Below are 20,901 nucleotides of genomic sequence, written 5' to 3' on the forward strand. Positions count from 1 at the left end.
TCTGTCTCAGATTCCCTCATAAGAACCCTCAGACAGGCAATTCTATACATTGCTTCCTGAGTCATTTTTTAAAATGAAAATAATGTTATGTATACTATGACTATGTAAGATGTTAACATCAGAGAAGCTTTTTTAAAATCAATTGTCCAACTTTTCTACTAGAAGTCTAAAATTAGTTAAAAATAAAAAAGTTAAGAAAAAGAAGTACAAAGTTCTTTAAAAAACAAAATAGTGTTTGAGCAGATCATGCCACTTTCCTCAAAATCCCCAGTGGCTTGCTTCCCTTAAAGCTAGAATAGAATCCAGTCCTTATCAGTGTGTTCCAGGTCCTGGAGGATCTGACTCTGGTCACCTTGTCACTCTCACATCTACTATTCTCCTGAGTTGATCATATGTTTCTAGGTATACAGCCATCCCTTGGTGTCCGCAGGGGATTGGTTATAGGATCCCCCATGAATACCAAAACCTGCGAACGCTCAAGTCCTTTATATAAAATGGCATATTATGCTCAGCCCTCAGTATCTGTGGGTTCAGTAAATTCAACCTACCATGGATACGGAGCGCCAACTGTCCTAACATTATTGCTGTTTCTTACACATGCTAAGTTCATTCCTAACTCATAACTTGCCATTCTGTCTACTTGGAAAGCTCTTTCCTCACATAATCACAAATACCACCTTTCTAGAGATGACTACTTTGATAATCGTAACTAAAATAGTACCTTCCCATAACTGCCCATCTCTTATATTTTGTTTTCTACATAGCTTTTATAATTATCTGACATGATGTATCCTACATATTCTATCCTATACAGGAAGGTAAGTTTCATGAGAATTGGAACTCTCTTCACAAGGGCAGGAACTTATTTCTTCAGCATCTGGAACAATTTCTGTCACCAGGTGAGTGCTCAATTAGTATTTGTTAAATCACTGAATTGAGACACACTTACATAAATAAATTAAATCCCAATGATTGCTCCTTCCTATAAGAGTAAAAACAATCTACTTGGAGGAAAGGGCATAAGGCACATTAAAAGTAATAAAAATATAAGTACCAAATATAAAGTTTCAACTATGAAAGAGACTGCAAAGCCTAACTGTTAAATAACATATGCTATAGAAAACGTATTGTGTCCTTTTTGATGGGGATGTAGTGGGAGGGGGTGGGGGATGGCACATAAATCTCTGAGGCTTCTGCAGTATGAAAATGTTTTATTGAGGAAGTACTAAACTTAGACCTTACAAGACCGGTAAGATTCCTCTAGGCACACAAAAGTTGGAAGGGCATTCTAGATGAGGGATCTGGAAGGAAAATGGCATAGGAGAAAGAACAGGAATGCAGAAAAAAGACCTGAGCTCCTGAACAGTCCTGGAAGTACAGAGAGTATAGACTGGTAGTTTAGATGACATGGCTGGAAGGGAGATTAAAGCCAGATTGAAAAGAGCTGTGAGTGTCTTTCACAAAAATTTATAGGTTCCCACCTGTCTATCCATTTAGTCTCTCATCCTCTAGGAATATTACCATCTATCCCAGTATCATTAACACATAGCTGTAAAAACACCCTAACACAATGCTATAAACTGTCAGAATGTCATGCAGGTGAAATCCTACTAATAACCTTATAACTTAGGTAACTGTCAAATAACATCCCCATAATATCACCAGCAGTATGGTAAGAACCTGACTTTCAAGTTGGGAAAGTACAACATGAAATGTTAATGACTTTTATAAAGTCATACTATAAATTATTTTATCTGCTTGTAAAAATGATTATATTGCCAACAAAACTAGAAAGAATGGCAATACTATTATACTTAGCACACTACTTCACATTTTAGACTGTGTGGGACACATATCATACCTGTGGGTCTCTGTAAATTCTTTTGTACTAAAATTCTTCTCAGAGTACCGTCCATGGCCGCTTCTTCTATGTGGGAGTGGTCCCCAACAATGGTCCAGTACATCATCCTGAAGAGATAGGTCAAGTTTGTTAGCCTGGTGAATGTGCTGTTACAACCCAAAACAGGGTCTCTTCAGACCCTGTGCATCAGAATCACCTTAGAGTCCCTGAAAATTGCCTGAAAAAGCAGATTTCTGGACCCAACTCTAAACCTACAGAGTGAGTACCTCCAAGAGGGGGCCCCAGGAGTCAACAATTTAAAAGTCGTACCTATTCCCTAAAATTTGAGAGCCACTGTTTAATAGGCTCACTTGATAGGCAAAGTTCAATTTTGAAAATTTCCTTAAAATTTTAGAAGAAAAATATTTCTAACACTTGAAACTATCTTCTTGTCGTGACAGAATATTCATTTTACTATAGATGATGCATCAATATGCTTTTGTTTTTGATATAGTACCTATTTTCTCAGACATAAATATTTTTCTCCCTTAGAAGACACCACACAACATAATTCTAGTAAGTAAACAGCAGTTGCCTCTTTTTACTCAGGATCTAATGATCCACTTTATGGGTGATTAGGAGTTTTATTTAACATTTCCCTATTTCCTTTTTGGTCATTGCTTATAAATAAAAAATAAGAGAATAAAAAAGGAAAAAATCAAGCCGAGTAAAGGGAATATTTGTGTTAAATTGTTTAAGTTTGTTTATACATATGCCTCCATTTTTTATTACCAGAAATAGCCCAAATCACTAATATTCTACACTTAACATGTTTAATATTATTTTTAATGTCTCAAAAATTCGATTTTAGATTAACTACAGTGGTTATGTTTTTCACATCAGTTTCATTAATCTGAATGCACACATAACATATACACATACACTAAATGTATAAAGTAGCAACTGTTCAGGAAGAAGAATATATTTTGCACCACCATTTGGTGTGAAAAGGACATGCTCTTGTACAGAAGGAGTAGAGGGATTTTCAGAAGTCTTGTGAATCTATTATATGTTGAACACTCTTCCAGAAGCAACACTACAGAGCATGGGTGGGACAATCTGTAAAAATGGGTACTCATATCAAGAAATATAAATAACCAGGTCGTTAACCTACCCTCTTTTAGGATTTACAGCAATAGCATAGGGTTCTCCAGCCATATTTGTTAAGAGTCTGGTGCAGTTGGGGCCATTCAGCTGTCCTACGTTGATAGAGTACCTCAGACTGGTCCAGTGAGTAGTGTAGTAACTGAACCAGTGCATTCTAGAATGGTCAGTCCAATAAATATTTCCGGCAACCCAGTCAACTGCAACATCCCTGGGCCTTTTAAATTCCGGACACTAAAAGAAAACAAAACAACAAACCACAGTATTTTCAAAAGCAAGTTGGCGGAGTTTTCTATATCTATACATTGAGATTGTTTGGGAATCTTATTAACATGGTCAGGTGTTAATTGTTACATAGATTTTTTAAAATCCCCAACATACTTTATTTTATTCTTAGTTTTTATAGATGTATAATTTCACAAATCCTAAGTATACAACTCACTGGAGTTTTACCTATCACTGCCCCTGTTTAACCACCACCCTACTAGAATACTTCCAGAATTGTAGAAGGTTCACTTGTGACCTCTCCCAGTTAGTATTTCTCTTAGAATAAGCATAATCCTAACATCTAAATCATAGATTAGTTTAAACAAATCCACATAAACAGAATCATACTCTTCTATTCCTGACTTCTTTGACTCAACATCATGTTTGTGAAATATACCCATATTGGTGTGCATGTCAGTTATTAATTGCTTTTTATTTCTGGATAATATTTCAGAATATGAAATATTATTATTCATGAATATAAATCAATTCGTTTACCATTTTACTGGTAATATATATTTTACTTGTTTACAATTTTAGGCCATTACAAATAAAATTATGAATATTCCTTTACATGTCTTTTGGTGGACACAAACTCTCATTTCTGTTGAGTATTTAATAAGAAATAGAACGGTTGAGTCTTGCTATACTTATGATTGTTTAAATAGATAGGGCTAGAATTTTTTTTTCAAAGAGTCTGTACCAATATTCACTCTCTTCAGGAATTTAAGAAAGTTCCAGTTGCTCTACATCCTTACCATATAAAATTTGATTTAAAATTGAAAAAGAAAGTTAATACAAATAGACACATTTAGAGAGATACTATATTTAAATGTCTTTTGAGGAAAGTTACAATCTCTGTCATTTATATTAAATCTGCTAGCTTGGATTTTCTGTGCAATAGTATATTACTGAATTATTGTGAGACAAAGGTAAGAGGGTTCATTGGGAATAGACAGCAAGGAAAATAACGTATGCTGTGCCCTTCAGTTAACTTGATCACTTTGAGCAGGAACTAGTGTAGTAATTAATTTGACGTGGTCAGGTTTATTGTGCATAAACAAAAGTGAGAAGAAATTCTCAGGGGTATTATATCAAGAATAGAAACAATTATTTGAAGGTCATTATAACTAGACATGTAGTCAATGTGTAAGAGCATTGTTAGGACCTGGTAACCAGTGGAAATATGGGTTTTTAACACATGACTGTTCTGTGATTTACTAGTGAACACATTTTATTAAAGAGTGGGCTTGGATTAAAAGAAAACAAACCGAACTTCTCAAAAAGAACGTGAGATGCCAAGAAACAGGAATTACAAGTCACTGTCTGCCGTGTGATTACTGAGATCTCAAAGAAGGAAAATATGGCTTGAACTAAACACAGAACCTACAGAAATTTCTAATGACCTTTATTATCAATCTTTTCACTTATTGGCTTAAAAACTAAAATTATGAAATTTTACAGTAATCTACTTCTCAACTCTAATAATAAATACTCTCCATCTACCCGGTGATATCTCATAGCTAACTGGAAGTTAAATGAAAAGCACTCTACAATACAACATGGTCTAAACATGCCATATAAATAATATTCATAAATGGGTAGACTATAAAGATTTGTCCTAGCCAAAGCACAAAATCATTTTCAAGTGTTCCAATATTATGTAAATTAACTGTAATTCTTTTTTTTTCTGATTTGGCAGCAGTTAAAAATAAATATATCAAGTGGTATGGGCTTGTCAGTGTAAGTCATAAATTTATACACATGAGAGACAATGGGAAAAAATAACCATTATAAACTGTGTAAAGCCTGCTGGAGCATATTATCATTTTTTTAACACCACTAGAGCAATCTTTTAGCATGCAGAAATATGATATCAGTTGTCTAGCACGAACATAGAAAAATACCTATTTTGGCTTTATCAGATGTTAATATACATACATAATTTTCTATCCTAACGGTATCCTTGCTAAAATAGGATATGTTTTATGCAAAGCTTCACTTTTTTGAATTTAAGGCTTTTATTTTATTTCGCTCATGCTCAAAACAGGGCTGATTATCTTTCCATTCTATATTTCTACACCTGGACTGCTGACAATTAAAACCTCAGATTCCTAATGATCACAGAACATTCAGAAGTTTGATTTTGTGATACTTTTTCAGGTAAGCTGGCTGGTGAAAATTCTATTAATGGTGAATTCCAGAAGTATATATCAAACTTAGGTCACATTACTAGAGTGAAGAATATGGCTTAAGGAAAGGGAAAAATGTTACTTTTCAATGCTGAGCATAAGAGATGCTGAAGAGTTATAGAGTCATTTAAATCTATACAGTTATTCTCTGGTTCCTTGATCAAGGAATCCCTAATGTCATACTGGTATCAACTAAAGTAGTTGGAATATGGGATAAGGATGGTCATGCCCAATAAATTCAACCTAAAGTCATGAATCATCAGTGACAAGATGATGCTCAGAGAATAATGGCAGCAGGGTGAAGATGTTACTAGGTGTTCATCCTCAGTGACTCACAACATACTGAATGCTCAATTATTCTCAACACTGAAAAGAGAAGAATTGAACAGAAGAAGAAGAACAACAACAAGAGACAGCAATAGGATGGTCTTATTATTAAGGAAACTATGGCGAAATTAGGAAATCACCTCTATAGTGAGTTCTGTAGGAAATAAATAATCCCTTTCTATTGCTCACTACTTGACCAGGATTGTGAATAGCATTAGCCATCTAAAAGGGATTCTCATATTGAATGAATGTTGGTTGGAGAGTGGCAGGCAAATTCCTGTTGGGTCTTATGGAGAAGCTCAAAATCAATCAGGTACATACAAAAAGTGTGAAAACACAGAAAAAGTAAACTGAGGTTCTTGGCATGGAATGGAGACTGACATGAAAAACAGAAACAGATAGTTAAGCCATTTGTCTCTAAAGAGACTGAAAACAAAACAACCAAATACATTAGATTGGAAATATGAAGAAAACATGAAACTCTCATTTGCACCTTTGGCTAGCACTCTAGACAGACAGGCCAATGAACTAGAGACACTAATGAGATATGTCATGTTTAAGAGACTGCAGAGGCATGTGGTTACCCAGACAACAAAAGGCATTGCTCATATTTTTGCACAAAGCAGAAGACACATTTTGACTGCTTTCTCCAGACAGATGATTTCTTTCCTAATAAGCTCTCTAAATACACAGCCAAAGTTTTGAGTCCTGAGGCATTCTTCTTCATAGAGATATATTAGTCGAATGAATGAAATGCTTAAAATCTTACAGAAAAAAATGGCAGCTTGATTGTAACAAAATCAGAGGTTACTGCTTTAAACTACCAGTCCTTTACAGCTGTGGATTGTAATGTATCTGGCACAATTCCAGCTTCAGTAAACTAAAGATACGTCACTGAAGGCATTTGCTTTAAATCAAGGAAAGAGGAAAATCTATGAAAGGAGAATGCAAACATTCAAGCCATGGAAATACTATCTTTTGTAAAACAAAATTCCTATAGTCAGCAATATAATTTAAGAAAATATAGTTAACACAAGGATAGATTGAAGTGGTCACATATTTCATTTGTTCATGATTTTTCACCTTTGTGTATATCTAAGAAAAGAAAATTCAGTTCATTTTGCTAAAGTTAATTATCTCCTGTTGCAATGCTAGTAAAACAAAGATGTGAAGACACTGTAAAGAACTTGTGCTTGTGTGGTGGGGGGAGTCCACATTCAATAGACAACATCCTGAAAAGACCCAGATTTGTCTTTGGGTTACAGGGTCAATATTGTATGTGATTTTATCATTTTTTAACATGCTCAGTGTTCTTTAAACTTATTTGTTATGATTTACCACCCGCCCTCCATAAAAAGCAAAACCCACTCTCAAAACCTTCATTCACACTACCAGCTAAACAAAAGATATCATGGAAGACTAGAAAGCACACAACATTTGAAATCAGAAACTTGGTTTAAGAGCCAGTCCTAGTTTCTCTATAAATTATGTGGCACATAAAAATAAAGGATTTGGATTAGATGATCTGTTAAAGTCTTTAGCTTCTAAACACGAAATTATATAACAGTTTAAAACATTATCCATTCTTTACAAATCTTAAGGATGCATCTAATGCTAAATATGAATTTTCATGCATTAGTCAGTAAGTGAAAAATTTGTTGATACTTATGGGGTCAATTTTGACATCATCTCCCTATGTGAAAGACCTGGAATTAAGAAAGCAAGGTGCCTTCTGATATTTACAGTTTAAACAAGCACAACAGCTGAGATGTAAGGCAGAACTATCTGAAAGTAGAGATTGCAAAATGGTACACTGAGGACTAAATTTAAGTTAAAGTTTAAAAAAAAAACCTTTTAAGTGATTCTAACTTTAAAATTAAGAAGATATCACTTTAAAAAATTAAACTTTTTTTTTCTTAAAAATTAAGGATAAATAAGATAGTATATCAAAAGCAGGCTAACATTCCAGAGTAGCAGAGTCAATCAGCTGCTTCTGTTTTAATGAGATACATCTTCAGTTTGCCTCTCTCACCTGGATCCCTAATGTTCTGTCCAACCTGTTTCACTCATTTATCTTACCTATATAGCTGGTTTGCAATCCATGCCTTAAAGAGACCAAAGAATTCGACTTTAATGAATAAATCATGTATCTATAAGAAAGGGGGTTAAAACAGCAATAAACACATGGAAAAAGAAGAGTCAGAGAAGCAAATGTTGAGAGTGTGTCTCCAGAGTCATTAGGTAAGCATCTTGTAGATAAACTGGAATACTTATGTAGCAGATATGTAAATGTGTATGTATATATATATAAATATGTACACATAAATTGGGCCATTATAGTTCAATGTCTCTCCATCAAGTTCATTCAAATTATGAATATATAAGTGTATGTGTACATATACATAATACTGAATTTTATATATCATTTTCTTTCCTGCTTCATTAACACTAGTTTCCTGCTGTTTCATTACATCCTAGATAAACTAGCAATCCATTTTCTTTTGAATTTTATTTTATTTATTTTTTATACAGCAGGCTCTTATTAGTTATCTATTTTATACATATTAGTGTATATATGTCAATCAAAATCTCCCAATTCATCCCACCACCACCACCCCCCATCGGTGTCCATATGTTTGTTCTCTACATCTGTGTCTCTATCTCTGCCTTGCAAACCAGCTCATCTGTACCATTTTTCTAGATTCCACATACACGCATTAATATACGATATTTGTTTTTCTCTTTCTGACTTACTTCACTCTGTGTGACAGTCTCTAGATCCACCCAAGTCTCTACAAATGACCCAATTTCATTCCTTTTTATGGCTGAGTAATATTCCATTGTATATATGTACCACATCTTCTTTATCCATTCATCTGTCGATGGGCATTTAGGTTGCTTACATGACCTGGCTATTGTAAATAGTGCTGCAATGAACACTGGGGTGCATGTGTCTGTTTGAATTATGGTTTTCTCTGGGTATATGCCCAGTAGTGGGATTGCTGGGTCATATGGTAATTCTGTTTTTAGTTTTTTAAGGAACCTCCATACTGTTCTCCATAGCGGCTGTATCAATTTACATTCCCACCAACAGTGCAAGAGGGTTCCCTTTTCTCCACACCCTCTCCAGCATTTGTTGTTTGTAGATTTTCTGATGATGCTCATAGTAATCCATTTTCTAAGTCTAAACAGAATGTGGAATAATAATGTGGTCACCTTGTAGGCTACTTCCTGGGCATACAATTGACATTCTTCAGATGGTAGTCAGTCTTTTTGTGAGCCTGTGCTTTCAAACATTAACAGATAGTTCAGTTAGGCCTTTTGGAAGAACTGAAAGCACATTATGTAGGCTGAGATCTCTAATACCTAAACCAGACCAAGACCAATCTCAATGATCACAATAATAATAAAAGTGGTGTCTTCTTAATAAAGGAACTTTGATTCATTAGGGTAATTAAGGGAGGCAGAGAAAATAATGCATATTATAACTGTGAAGTTGCATTCTTGTAAATGAAACATGATCTATTTATGGCTAGAAAAAAATGTGGGTGTATATGTGTATATTCATGGGTGTGAAAGAAGATGGGAGGGGCGTGGTAGGAGATGAGGCTAAACATCATGGAGAGGCTTGTAAAACAATGATTTTTCAATGGAAATCCATTTGAATGTTTTAAGTAGGGAGATATGATGATGAGTTTAATGTTCTAAGATTATTTTGGCTATGGTGTGAAGAATGGCTTGGGGCTGGGGACCAAGGAGATACAGGAAATTCAGAGGAGGCTTATTCTCCCCTCTGGCTTATTCTCTCCAGAGGGGAGAATGTGAAAGTTTAATCTAGGCTTTTGTGAGACAAACGTGGAAAAAATGGGATATATCTGGAGATAAAAATATTTAAACTTGTGATGAATACCAAGGATGAGAAGAATAACTTGTAAAGGATAACTTTCAAGATTGACAAGCTATTGCCATGTCTCTTCAAGATTTTCAATCAATTTATTGCTTCTAATTTAAAAAATATGACCTACTTTATGACAAGGCCTGTTCTAGATGGTAGGATTACAGTAGTGGCCAAACAGTAGGGGGAAAAAAACAAAAACAAAAACCTGCCATCTGGGAATTTATTTATAGCAAGGTGAGGTAGACAATAGATAATAAACATAATAAATGAATAAAATATATGGCAGTGAAAAAAGATAAGTATTATGGAAATGAAAAAGAGCAAGGCATTGAAGATCCCAGGATGGGAATCGGGCAGTAGATTGCAATCATCGATAAGTTATGTATTCAGAAGATGACATTTGAACAAAGACTTGAAGGAGTTCAGGAATTGAGTCATGTAGGATATCTGGCTGAAGAACATCTTAGGCCAAGAGAACATTTCAGGAATGACCTTACATTAGTAGGTACTGATGGGTTTCAGAAATAGCAAAGATTCCCTGGAGAAGAGTGAGTAAGGGGGAAAGCAGTAGAAGATAAAGTCAGAGAAGTAACAGGAGACCAGATCTTTTAAACCCTTGTAAGATATTATGAGAATTTCAGTCTTTTCAGTGGGGAACCACTGGATATTTTTGATTTGAGATGTGATATAATCTGATTCATGTTTTATATGGAGCATTCTGGCTACTGTTTTGTGAGTAATAATGATAGCAAGGAGACCAATTAGGAGGGTATTGCACTAATTCAGAAGAAAGACGATGGTGGTTCAAAACTAGGTCCTTGCAGTCAAGCTGACGTAAGGTATTCAGCTCCTGGGCATACCTTGAAAGTAGACTCAATAGTACTGCCTGATTTTGGAGTTATGAGAAAAACAGAGGGGCCAAAAATGACTCTAAGATTTTTACTTTGAACACCTGGAAAATGGAGTTACCATTGAATGAGACTGGGGAAGCAGATTTTGTGGATCATATGAGAAGTTTATTTTTAGGCATGCTCCACTGGGGATTTTTTTTTTTAAACATCCAAAAGGAAAACCAAAGGAAGCAGTTGGACAGAGCCTTATATCAATTAGGCAATTGTTAGCATGTGGTTATATGTTAAACCATGAAACAATATGAACTCTACAAGGAAGTGAGGAAAAATAGAAAGAAGAGGATCAAGGTCTGAGCCTGGGGCATTCCAATGTTAAGAGGGAAGGAGAAAAGGATCTAGCAAAAGAGACTGAGAGGTGAGGAAAAAAAGAGAGAACAATAAAAGAAAAACTATACTGATGATTCATCTTAGAACTATTTTGTATTACAGGGTTATTATTACATCAAATGAAGTAACAAACAAAAAATCTACTTAAAGCTTAACTGGAAAGACTGATACTGCTACTATGAAGAGAAAGGTTTCTCAACTCTGACACTACTGACATTTTGGTAAGGATAACTCCTTGTGAGAAACTAATTTATGCATTGTAGGGTGTTAAGCATTTCCCCTGGCCTCTACTCACTTGATACTAGCAGCACTCCCCAGTTGTGACAATCAAAAATATCTTCAGACATTACCAAATGTCCCCTGGGGTGAAAGATCATCCCCAGTGGAGAACCACTGATTGTAGAACCACTAAGTGCTCTCTGATGTCTGCTTCCTCCATGACTCTAAGCATTTATCAAGGTCTTTTAATGAATTACTGTCTCCAAATTTATTGAACACTTCTTTATCTTCCTTTACTTGATCTTTCAGCAGTACTCCAGAAATATAACCCCAACTTCTTTTTCAAAACACTTTCTTCTCTTAGTTTTTGTGACTCTACATTCTAGTTTTCTCCTAATGCACTGGCCACTCCTTGTCATCATTTTAATCTAGCCTCAGAGCTTCGTTCCAGTCCCCTCTTTACTTCCCCTGGTAATCTAACCCGGCTTCATGGTTTTAGATGTCTCCTCTATTTTTCTATTCTTTAATGTAAATCTCCAGTCCAGAGATCTAAGATAAAGCCTTGAATACATCACTGACTAACTGACATCTCACTTGGATCTCTTGCAGGTATCTGACTTAACATGACTAAAACTGAACCCACAGTTTACCATTTTCAGTATCCATCAAATTATAGAATCCGGAAGCTCAGGTGTCAGTCTGGAGTCCTTCCTGTCCTCACTTTTCACATTCATTTTATTTGCAAACATTTTTCCTTAAAATTCTACTCACTACCTTCCATTTCATTGAGACTACAATAGTGCAACATACCACCATTTCTAATTGGGAGCATAGTCCTCCTATGTGGTCTCCTTCTGTTCCAGTCTTTTCTCTCACCAGATCCATTCTCCACATAAAAAGTGAAATAGTTGTCTTAGACATAAATAAGATGGCATTACTTCCTTCTCATCTCTTAGGTCTTAGCTCAAAATCTCCTTTCTTCAAATGTGCCTTTATTGATCATCTTACTCAAAACCTACAATGTTTAAGTTTTTCTCTCTAAGTCCATTTTTTATTCCCCTCAATACACTTTTCAAAACTGGACATTTTTTTGTATTTATTTATTTATTAGTTTACTTGACTTTGTCTTCTTCCACAGAATATAAACTTCATGAGGACAAGATTCTGTGATCTTTATTGTATCCTAAGAACCCAACACCAAACCAAACAAACAGAACTCTTTAAATAAAACTATGGGTATGATTGAATAAAACTTGACTGGTTCACCTTAAAATGCTATACAATCTGATTAATAACTTACTCAGTATTATTAATTATATAATCATATGTTTTATATGGTCTTATAAGATTTATGTTCAGTAAGTTTTGAATATTGATCACAGCTGTTTCAGAACCATTAACTCTAATCAGTATGTATTATTGAGTGACTGTCTTATGCAGTCAGCAACAGTCAAGCCACAAAATGGTAATAGGGTAATATCTGGTAGTTTTAGATCTCTTCCAAAGTAATTGTAATAAATGATTTTACCTGTTGACTGGTTTGAATAAACTCAGATGGTTTTAAAAGTATTCTTGCTAAGGAAGTATAGACAGTTTCAATTTAGAATTTAATGGTTGTCATAAATTTATAATAATGAAGAAAAAAATTAAAAAAAATAAACTATCGGGCTTCCCTGGTGGCGCAGTGGTTGAGAATCTGCCTGCTAATGCAGGGGACACGGGTTCGAGCCCTGGTCTGGGAAGATCCCACATGCCACGGAGCAGCTGGGCCCGTGAGCCACAACTACTGAGCCTGCGCGTCTGGAGCCTGTGCCCCGCAACGGGAGGGGCCGCGATAGTGAAAGGCCCGCGCACCGCGATGAAGAGCGGTCCCCGCACCGCGATGAAGAGTGGCCCCCACTTGCCGCAACTAGAGAAAGCCCTCGCACGAACCGAAGACCCAACACAGCCAAAAATAAATAAATAAATAAATAAAGTAGCTATAAAATAAAAATAAATAAATAAATAAATAAACTATCAATTTTTACCACTACCCAAACATCCTAAAACAAGACTTTGAAGTTTTTGCTAAAATGTGTGTACACACACATACACTTATGTGTGGGTTCATAGACATACCTATGAATTTATGTTTATGTGTGTGTGTGTGTGTGTGTGTGTGTGTGTATGCGTGTGTATGAGATGTACACACAGACCCATATATTGGGTATGAGGTTTATAGCTAGGACTCCAATTAAAAATTGAAACCTATTAAAGAAAACAATTGAATATTTTGTTAAAGCTTTTCAGGAAAAATGGTCTAATCAAATTTTTTGAGAAAAAGTTATGATTATTAATGAATAAAATTATAAGTAAATTTATACTGAACATTCTCTTTTGCATAATGGAGAATATGCCAAAAATGGTATCTCATATTCACTTCTCAAAACCAGGTAGATCAGATGAACCATTTGTTTTGCTCAGGAATATTCAGCTATTTAATTGTAAAAATCTAATCTGTATATTTAAAGTCATTTTCAGTTTTCTAAGCATTGACATACTTTATAGTGCTTGCCATCATGCATCTAGCATTTCATACTAGAAATGATAAATGGCCAGAAAGTATGTACAATTGTTGTATAACACTATCATATTCTGTTCTAACTACTAAAATTCAAATTCTCATTATGCTTTACATATCAATTGAATTATGTCAGTCTTTTAAGTTTTAAATTACTTAATTTTCTTAAAGGAAGAATCTATCCATTTTGTATAGCTCAGGGGGTTAGAAAATCATAAGTAATTCTATCTATAAATGAATTAGTCTGCATTTGAAATTTAAATTTGCAATCCTAATTACTATTCCAACCATTTTCACAGATTACAGAAGAGAATTCCCTTCATTATTTCTAAAAAAAAAATCATGTTAAAAACTATCTTCCTTTAGAATGGACTTCAGTTAACATTTAGCTGTCTGAGCAATATTCTTCTGACTTCTGATACAACATATTTTCTGCCCTTTGCTGAAATGAAAATATTCCAGTGTTTTCAGTATCTGTGAATATGCTTCCAAGATATCCTGCTATCACATGGATAGCTCCTTCCATTTGCTTCACTGATAATAGGGTTATAACTAAAGTATCCATAGTTTGATTTGTATATTTTTCTTTCTTTTACCTATTGATTCAGAGATAGAAGTCAATGTACCATATTCAGTGTAGGGAAAAATCTTAAGTTTTGTTTTCTGAGGAGTGGGGAATTCTCAGGTCAGTATCATTTAATAATTGTGCCAAAACTTAGAAGACGAAATAGAGTGCATGTTCATTAAACTAATGGATGACTATCTGGTGACCGTTAAAGGAGCAAATATAATACATTGCAGGGAAATTCATGAGGGTAGAAAATCAATTCTTTCAATTATTTCAAAGAAATAAATACAAATTGTCCAGGTAATAACTGGATAAACTAGGTCACAAATTTTTTGGAAATCATACATATTTCCTATCTGGAAGGGACTTTAGAAATTTTCTACTTCAATAAAGTAGTTAGCGTTCAGATGAGTATGCTGAGACTCAGAGATGTAGCAAGTATCTCAAGTTAAAGTCTAAATTGTGTCACATTATAGCTTCATGGCCATAGATAAGTCATTTAATCATTCTAGAATGCACATTGCTCATTAACTTAAGGTGGTGAGAATGGATTTATTCCATATTTATAATATTGAGATATCAGGATTACAAAAAGGTTTAGGAAGCAAAGTTAAATAATTGCCCTTATCAGTGTAGCCTTAGGTATTTTTATACATATATATAATGCACTGGTTGGAATTTCTATGGAATGCTTAATGGTTTAGAACATGGTGCTAAAATTCATGGCTCAGAGGTTCCAACCTTATAATCATGACATTTAGTTAGCTATGATGGGCTTCTAGAAAATGTACCCTACTGTTACCCACTTTTCTTCCTATTGAATACTGTTAGTCATCGGTAGGTCTAAGAAGAGAGAGAGAAAAACAAACAAATAGAAAGTCTAGATTACACAATACATCTTATTACTACCATTAAAAGACTAATGATTTTCAAATCCTATTAGAAAAAGGCTAATCAATAACTTTGCATTGATGATGAAAGACTCTATACCACATTAATAAAATTAAAAATTAAAACACGTAAAATATATAAATAAAGTATATATTGATCCATTTATATATTTGAGTACATAAGAATAAATATTTAGCTATTAAACAAGTTTGGCTCGTGGCCTACAATAAACAGTTTGCTAGAGGCTACTGATTGTATTTATCCATCTCCCCAAGGACAAAGCTAAAAAATGATCAAATCATTTTCACTGAAAATTATATGAAAAATAAAGATATATTTTTAGCAACTATCAAGTCCAGGCAAGAGTAATTTGCAATTAATTTTTAATGTGAGAATATGCATTATAGGGAAGAACATTTTGCCAGTCATCAACATCATCACCATCACTATCATATCATTCTGTTAATCTATACAGTACTTATTATGTGCCAAGAACTATTAATACTAATATAAATATAGTGTGTGTGTGTGCGCGCGCGTGTATTCCTCACTAAAACCTCATGAGATGGAGATTACAGAGAAGCTAAGAAGCTAGTAAGCAACAGGAACAAGATTAAAACCCAGTCAGTGTAATTTCACAATATATACTCTTTATCACTTCATTAATACATGAAACTGTACCATAGGAACAATGTTTCTGCAAAGCAAACTTCTTTTTTAGAGATAAAGAAAGCTAAAGCTAGTCAAGACTGAGTCAGTCTTTTGGTCTGATCGGAAGGAGATGCTATGTGAGTGAAGAAGGGCAGAGTGATCCACTGACGTTCTTGGCTCTGTCCTAGAACTACCCTTAATAGAACTAAAGCTCTGTATAACACTGGGTTTGGGGGAGGAGGAGTTAAAGAAACAACTCTGATATATATGGATTTTTACTCACAGTTAATTTAATCTAAACTGAATTTGAAAGCTAATAATATAGCTTCTTTTAAAACCAGCTTGTTGACACCTACTACTGGTAAAAAATAAGTGTTCCAGATTTCCATCAAATGATATTCACAGAGTTCAAATATTTATGGTAGATACCTCTGAAAAAGGTAGTGAAGACTTCCAGATAGCTGTCTCTGATTCCTTTCAAATACAAAGCTTTAATTATTTAGTAGGATTAAAGTAATTTAATCCTACTGTGATAGTATTTGACTCTTTGGTTGTATGGGAATGGGCCAGGTCCCCCCAAAATAGGTCTTTATCTGTTATTTCTCTGTCATTTTACTTCAAAATATAAAATACATAATAAATTGACATGCCCTAAAACAAAAAAAGGATAACCTACAACCACAAGTCTAAACAAATGTTCTAGTTTATTTTTCTCAAAAGAAATAACCATGATAATCAATGTGTCCGTCATACACCAGTAAACAATATTGTTCTATTTTGAATGTTCCCTGAAATATAGTTATTAGGAGTCAGAAGAAATGATTACACTATCGAATTGATCTCTTGCCCTAGAAGAGAACTATATTTCTCACATTGTTAAAAATGAAACAATTTACCCTGTATATTTGTGAGTTTATTTTCTAATGTAAAAACAAAGTGATGGTTCCCAATATGATCTCATGATGAAAAAAACCCTCATGTTCATAATATATTATTAAATACTACAAAATATAGAAAGTTCTAGAAATTGTAGGTATTATTAATTACCATTCTTATGTAACTACAGAAAATGTATTAAAAGAAACACATAATATCATGCAATTAAAATGAATTGTATGCAGCTATGAGAATAAAGGAGTAGGGAAATGTTCTATTTCTATACAGGGAGAATACTGGGAGGAATCACTGAATATATTAATTACCTCTTATAATCAGATACTGTGATTGACAGATTAAAAAAACAGGGAAGTGGGGGAAGGTGTGAGCCTTCAAATATTCAATTTTATTTACTTACAATCAAGCCACTGTTTGCTTGCCTTTTTTCTCTGCCATGGATCCTTTTGTAGAAAATTCCGCCTGGATTAAACTGAGTACTCCAAATAATCATATCTCTCTGATAATATACATCCATCCCTGTTATCCTTGAATTATGTTCAATATGAGCAATTTGTTGATGATCGCCACTGTAGTTGAATGGATATATAAAACCCAGGATATCAGTGTCATTAGCAATGTAGAGAACTTGATCTTCAGAGCCTGGAGATTATTATAATAAAATACAAAAATAAAATAAATTTCAACTAATGTAAAAGCAATGAATGTACTTTTAAATTAACTTGAATTGTTATTCTTAACACAGTTTCTTGCTCAATAAAAATAAACCGGCTTTATACCATCTTTTAGTCTTCATGACATTTCTAAAACACACTTAACTAAACATTTCTAAGAGTTATTAATGGAGGTTTTCTTAGGTCAAAGCTTACCTCATGGCTAGAAATTAGGTATTTGTAGTAGATATCCTTTTTATGAAAAGGGATTTCTATTTGGTAAGTCACAATACCTTATGTTTTAATGCTTTGGATCTGAATAGTCAAATAACGTGTTATATACTCATTAAGCCTCAGACATTCCTGAGCATTTAGTTTATGCACCTGAGTGATCATTACCTTAGGCTAAGAAATAAAAATTACAAGATGAAGAGTCTTCTTCTTCCAATATTCAAATATGTCAAATGTTCTTTTATTTTTATTTTATAAAAATATCAGTGTTTATTATATTAACATGCCATAATCTCAATATTTTCTAGAATCTTGCTAACTGGAACCATGTAGCCTGAAATTTTGACACCTACAATACAATACTGATGTAATTTGCATACTGAGACAAGTAAAACCCTAAAGAGAATCCTGAAAATAGTAATTGAAGTATTAATGAAACCATAAAGAAAGACTGAATTGCATATATATAATCTGCAAATTAAAAAAAAATTAATATACAAGTTGTAGTTCAGCTCTATAGGCTCAATAGCTCTCACTTAGTAAATGGTTACTATGTGATAGGAGATGTATTAAGTCTTTGACAATTTATCTCCTCTTACAACAACCATGGAAAGTAAGGATTAGGCCTCCCATTTTACATATGAGGAACTGAGGCTCAGAGAGTTTAACTTCCCCAAGGCCACACAATCGGGTGCAATGCTGGGATTCAAATACAAGTCTGTTTAATTCCATAGCCCATTCTTGCTTGATTCACTATATCATGTTGCTTTCCTCTTGTAATAACTGTCTTACTGACATTGTTAACCATGCCCTGTAGCTAACAATATTTAAAGTACAATATTATTTAGTAAAAACATAAAAGCATTAAAATCCATATCTAAGAAGCCCCAAATATATATCTGTAATTTAATTTTTTAAAAATGATATTCATAAGTAGAGGAGGTCTGAATTGAAAACATAATTTTATTTTAAAACCTTTAAGTTCTTACTCAAAATTCCATTCTCCTTATAATGCTAACATTTAGTTTAACCCGTTATTTTTATCCCAGTGGTGTAATGTTTCCTCAAGTACACTGAGAGCAGGCCATAAAGAAAGATACTTCATATTCTGTCACATTGGCTTTTAAATTTTACCTGCTGATAAATTGTTTCAAATACAAAAGTGATTTTAATAGTAGCCAGGTATTTGACAGCCATGTTTATAAACTTTCCCAGATTAGATTAATTAAGAATGATAATAAATAAATTGGACAATTTAACCAGTATTAAAAAGAGATTTATTTTATATTTTCAGGCATTAAGCCATTGCTAAAATGCAATACGAAACATTTTTTCCCCATAAAATGTTTACAGCAAAATTTTAATAACATTTAAAGTAATGGTTATATATCCTTACCTTTTGCTATGCAGGTGTTATTTCTTTCTTGAAAATTCTGGTCGCACACACATTTATAGGATCCTTCCATATTTACACACTGGTGGGAACACGTGCCAAACACCAAACATTCATTAAGGTCTAGAAAAGAAGAGCTCAAAATAGCACCATCATAACCCCAATTAGTACTGTCATTCTTTCCACTTTTCAAAAAAGACAAATGTATTTTGTGTCCTCCAACTTATTATTCCTATTTCTTTCATTGTCTTTTCAAACTGTTAAGTCTGTGACTTGCTATGTAATATTTTCCGGCCATAACAATTTTTTCACAATAGTTTCACTATAATGACTCATCAATTGTTTGTGCATTGCTTGTTAATCCACTTAACATGTTGAAATATCCATTTCAAACTTCCCTAGTATTTTCATTCACTCAAATAAAGGTTGAGTTTTCTGATTATCTGCCGCCATACCTTTGGACGTCATATGATATTCCTATGTCCTGTAATGCCCTTGCTTTTTACATAGAAAATTTCTACTCATCTCTCAAGATTCACCTGAAGTGAAGCCTTCCTTGGTCTTCACCAATATACAGTAATGATTATCCATCTCCTAGATTCTCCACTTTTTGCTCTCTTGGAATTTCTCTCTTATGCCACACATATGAAATACAGTTCATACGGTATTTCATATATGTGGTCACATATTCATATCCCCTACTTGACTGTCAGTCCCTTGGGATCATAAATTAGTATTTATTCATTTTTTTATTGCCAACATTTTGCACAATTCCTGGCAAAGAATGAAGATATGGATACACCTCTAACACACTTCTGGCTTCATGTATACAAAGTGACTATGTAACAAGAAGGGCCAAGTGAATTAAAAAGCAAACAAACAACAACAAAATCCTGAATGCCTACATAAAAATAAATATATATAAATCATAAGTAATAAATAAATCTTAGGCAATATTCTATGGTTTAGCACATGCCTCCAATTTTAAAGTTTTAAGCAGGGCCAGGATTGAGGTCAGGTGATTCTGGTGAATTATCTACTTTCTTTTTCTTTACCTCCTCTACTTCTGCTTTCAATCAGCATAATTCCTCTGCCCCCTTTATCACTTATAGTTGCCCTAATTACAGAATAAATCTGTGAGATAAATCCTTCTCTTGAATTAGAGGAATTTAAGGACAAGCACAGCAGTAGTAATTTTCTCTTGTTTAGCACACAGCAGTGTTCCAAAGCCTCAGTGGTAGAGATAAGGACTTTCCCAGTGACATTTGTTAAGTGACAGTGCCAAGGCTTAAACGCAGGCTTCTTGATTCTATTTTCTCTACTATGATACTTTGCCCACGGTGAACTTACATACTCTCAGGAGTGCAATTCTGCGTTTAATTGAAGTGTAGGCTAAAGAGACAAAACTGAATTTACTTGTTAACAAATGCTATACCAGGGATAAGTAAAATACATGGTATCAGCTCTCAGCCATCAAAAAAGTATTACAATAAATATTTTTTATTTGTTTTGGCACCTGTATCTTTGAACAGGGAGTCATTTGTATCTGTGGTTTCTCTTTGAGATGAAATCATAATCAGTGAAAATCTGCATGATTTGATAAAATCGCAGTTCTCTCACATGGCCCTGTGTTGGCCAGAATCACCGTTTCTTCTCATCTCTATAACCATGTCTATGTCGGGAGCTTTTGAAGAGATGGAGTAATCTCACACATGTCCAGTACTTGGAACAGTGCCTGGCATGCAACAACTATTAATCTGTTTCTATTTCTTGCTTGCTATTCCCTTAAATTTTTCTTCCCTTTAGATATTTTAATTGAAGTGCTTTGGCTTTAACATCAAATAGTGATTTCTTATGCTCTTTTTGAGCTACCTATAGAAAGGACACAAAACATTTAAATTCTTTGGAATATAAA

General features: G+C 34.0%; 1 protein-coding gene across 1 annotated transcript in view; it reads right to left on the minus strand.

Moving 5' to 3' along the window:
• Positions 1–20,901, minus strand: part of LRP1B (LDL receptor related protein 1B) — a gene marked incomplete at its 5' end in the record, with an annotated part of 1,526,008 nt that overhangs the window by 105,089 nt on the left and 1,400,018 nt on the right. The window contains 4 exon segments of the mRNA XM_057550915.1: positions 1,862–1,968; positions 3,015–3,238; positions 17,110–17,351; positions 18,990–19,109. Coding sequence (XP_057406898.1) covers positions 1,862–1,968; positions 3,015–3,238; positions 17,110–17,351; positions 18,990–19,109 — 693 coding nt within the window.

Source organism: Balaenoptera acutorostrata, chromosome 8 (genome assembly GCF_949987535.1).
Source record: "Balaenoptera acutorostrata chromosome 8, mBalAcu1.1, whole genome shotgun sequence".
NCBI classification, from domain to species: domain Eukaryota; kingdom Metazoa; phylum Chordata; class Mammalia; order Artiodactyla; family Balaenopteridae; genus Balaenoptera; species Balaenoptera acutorostrata.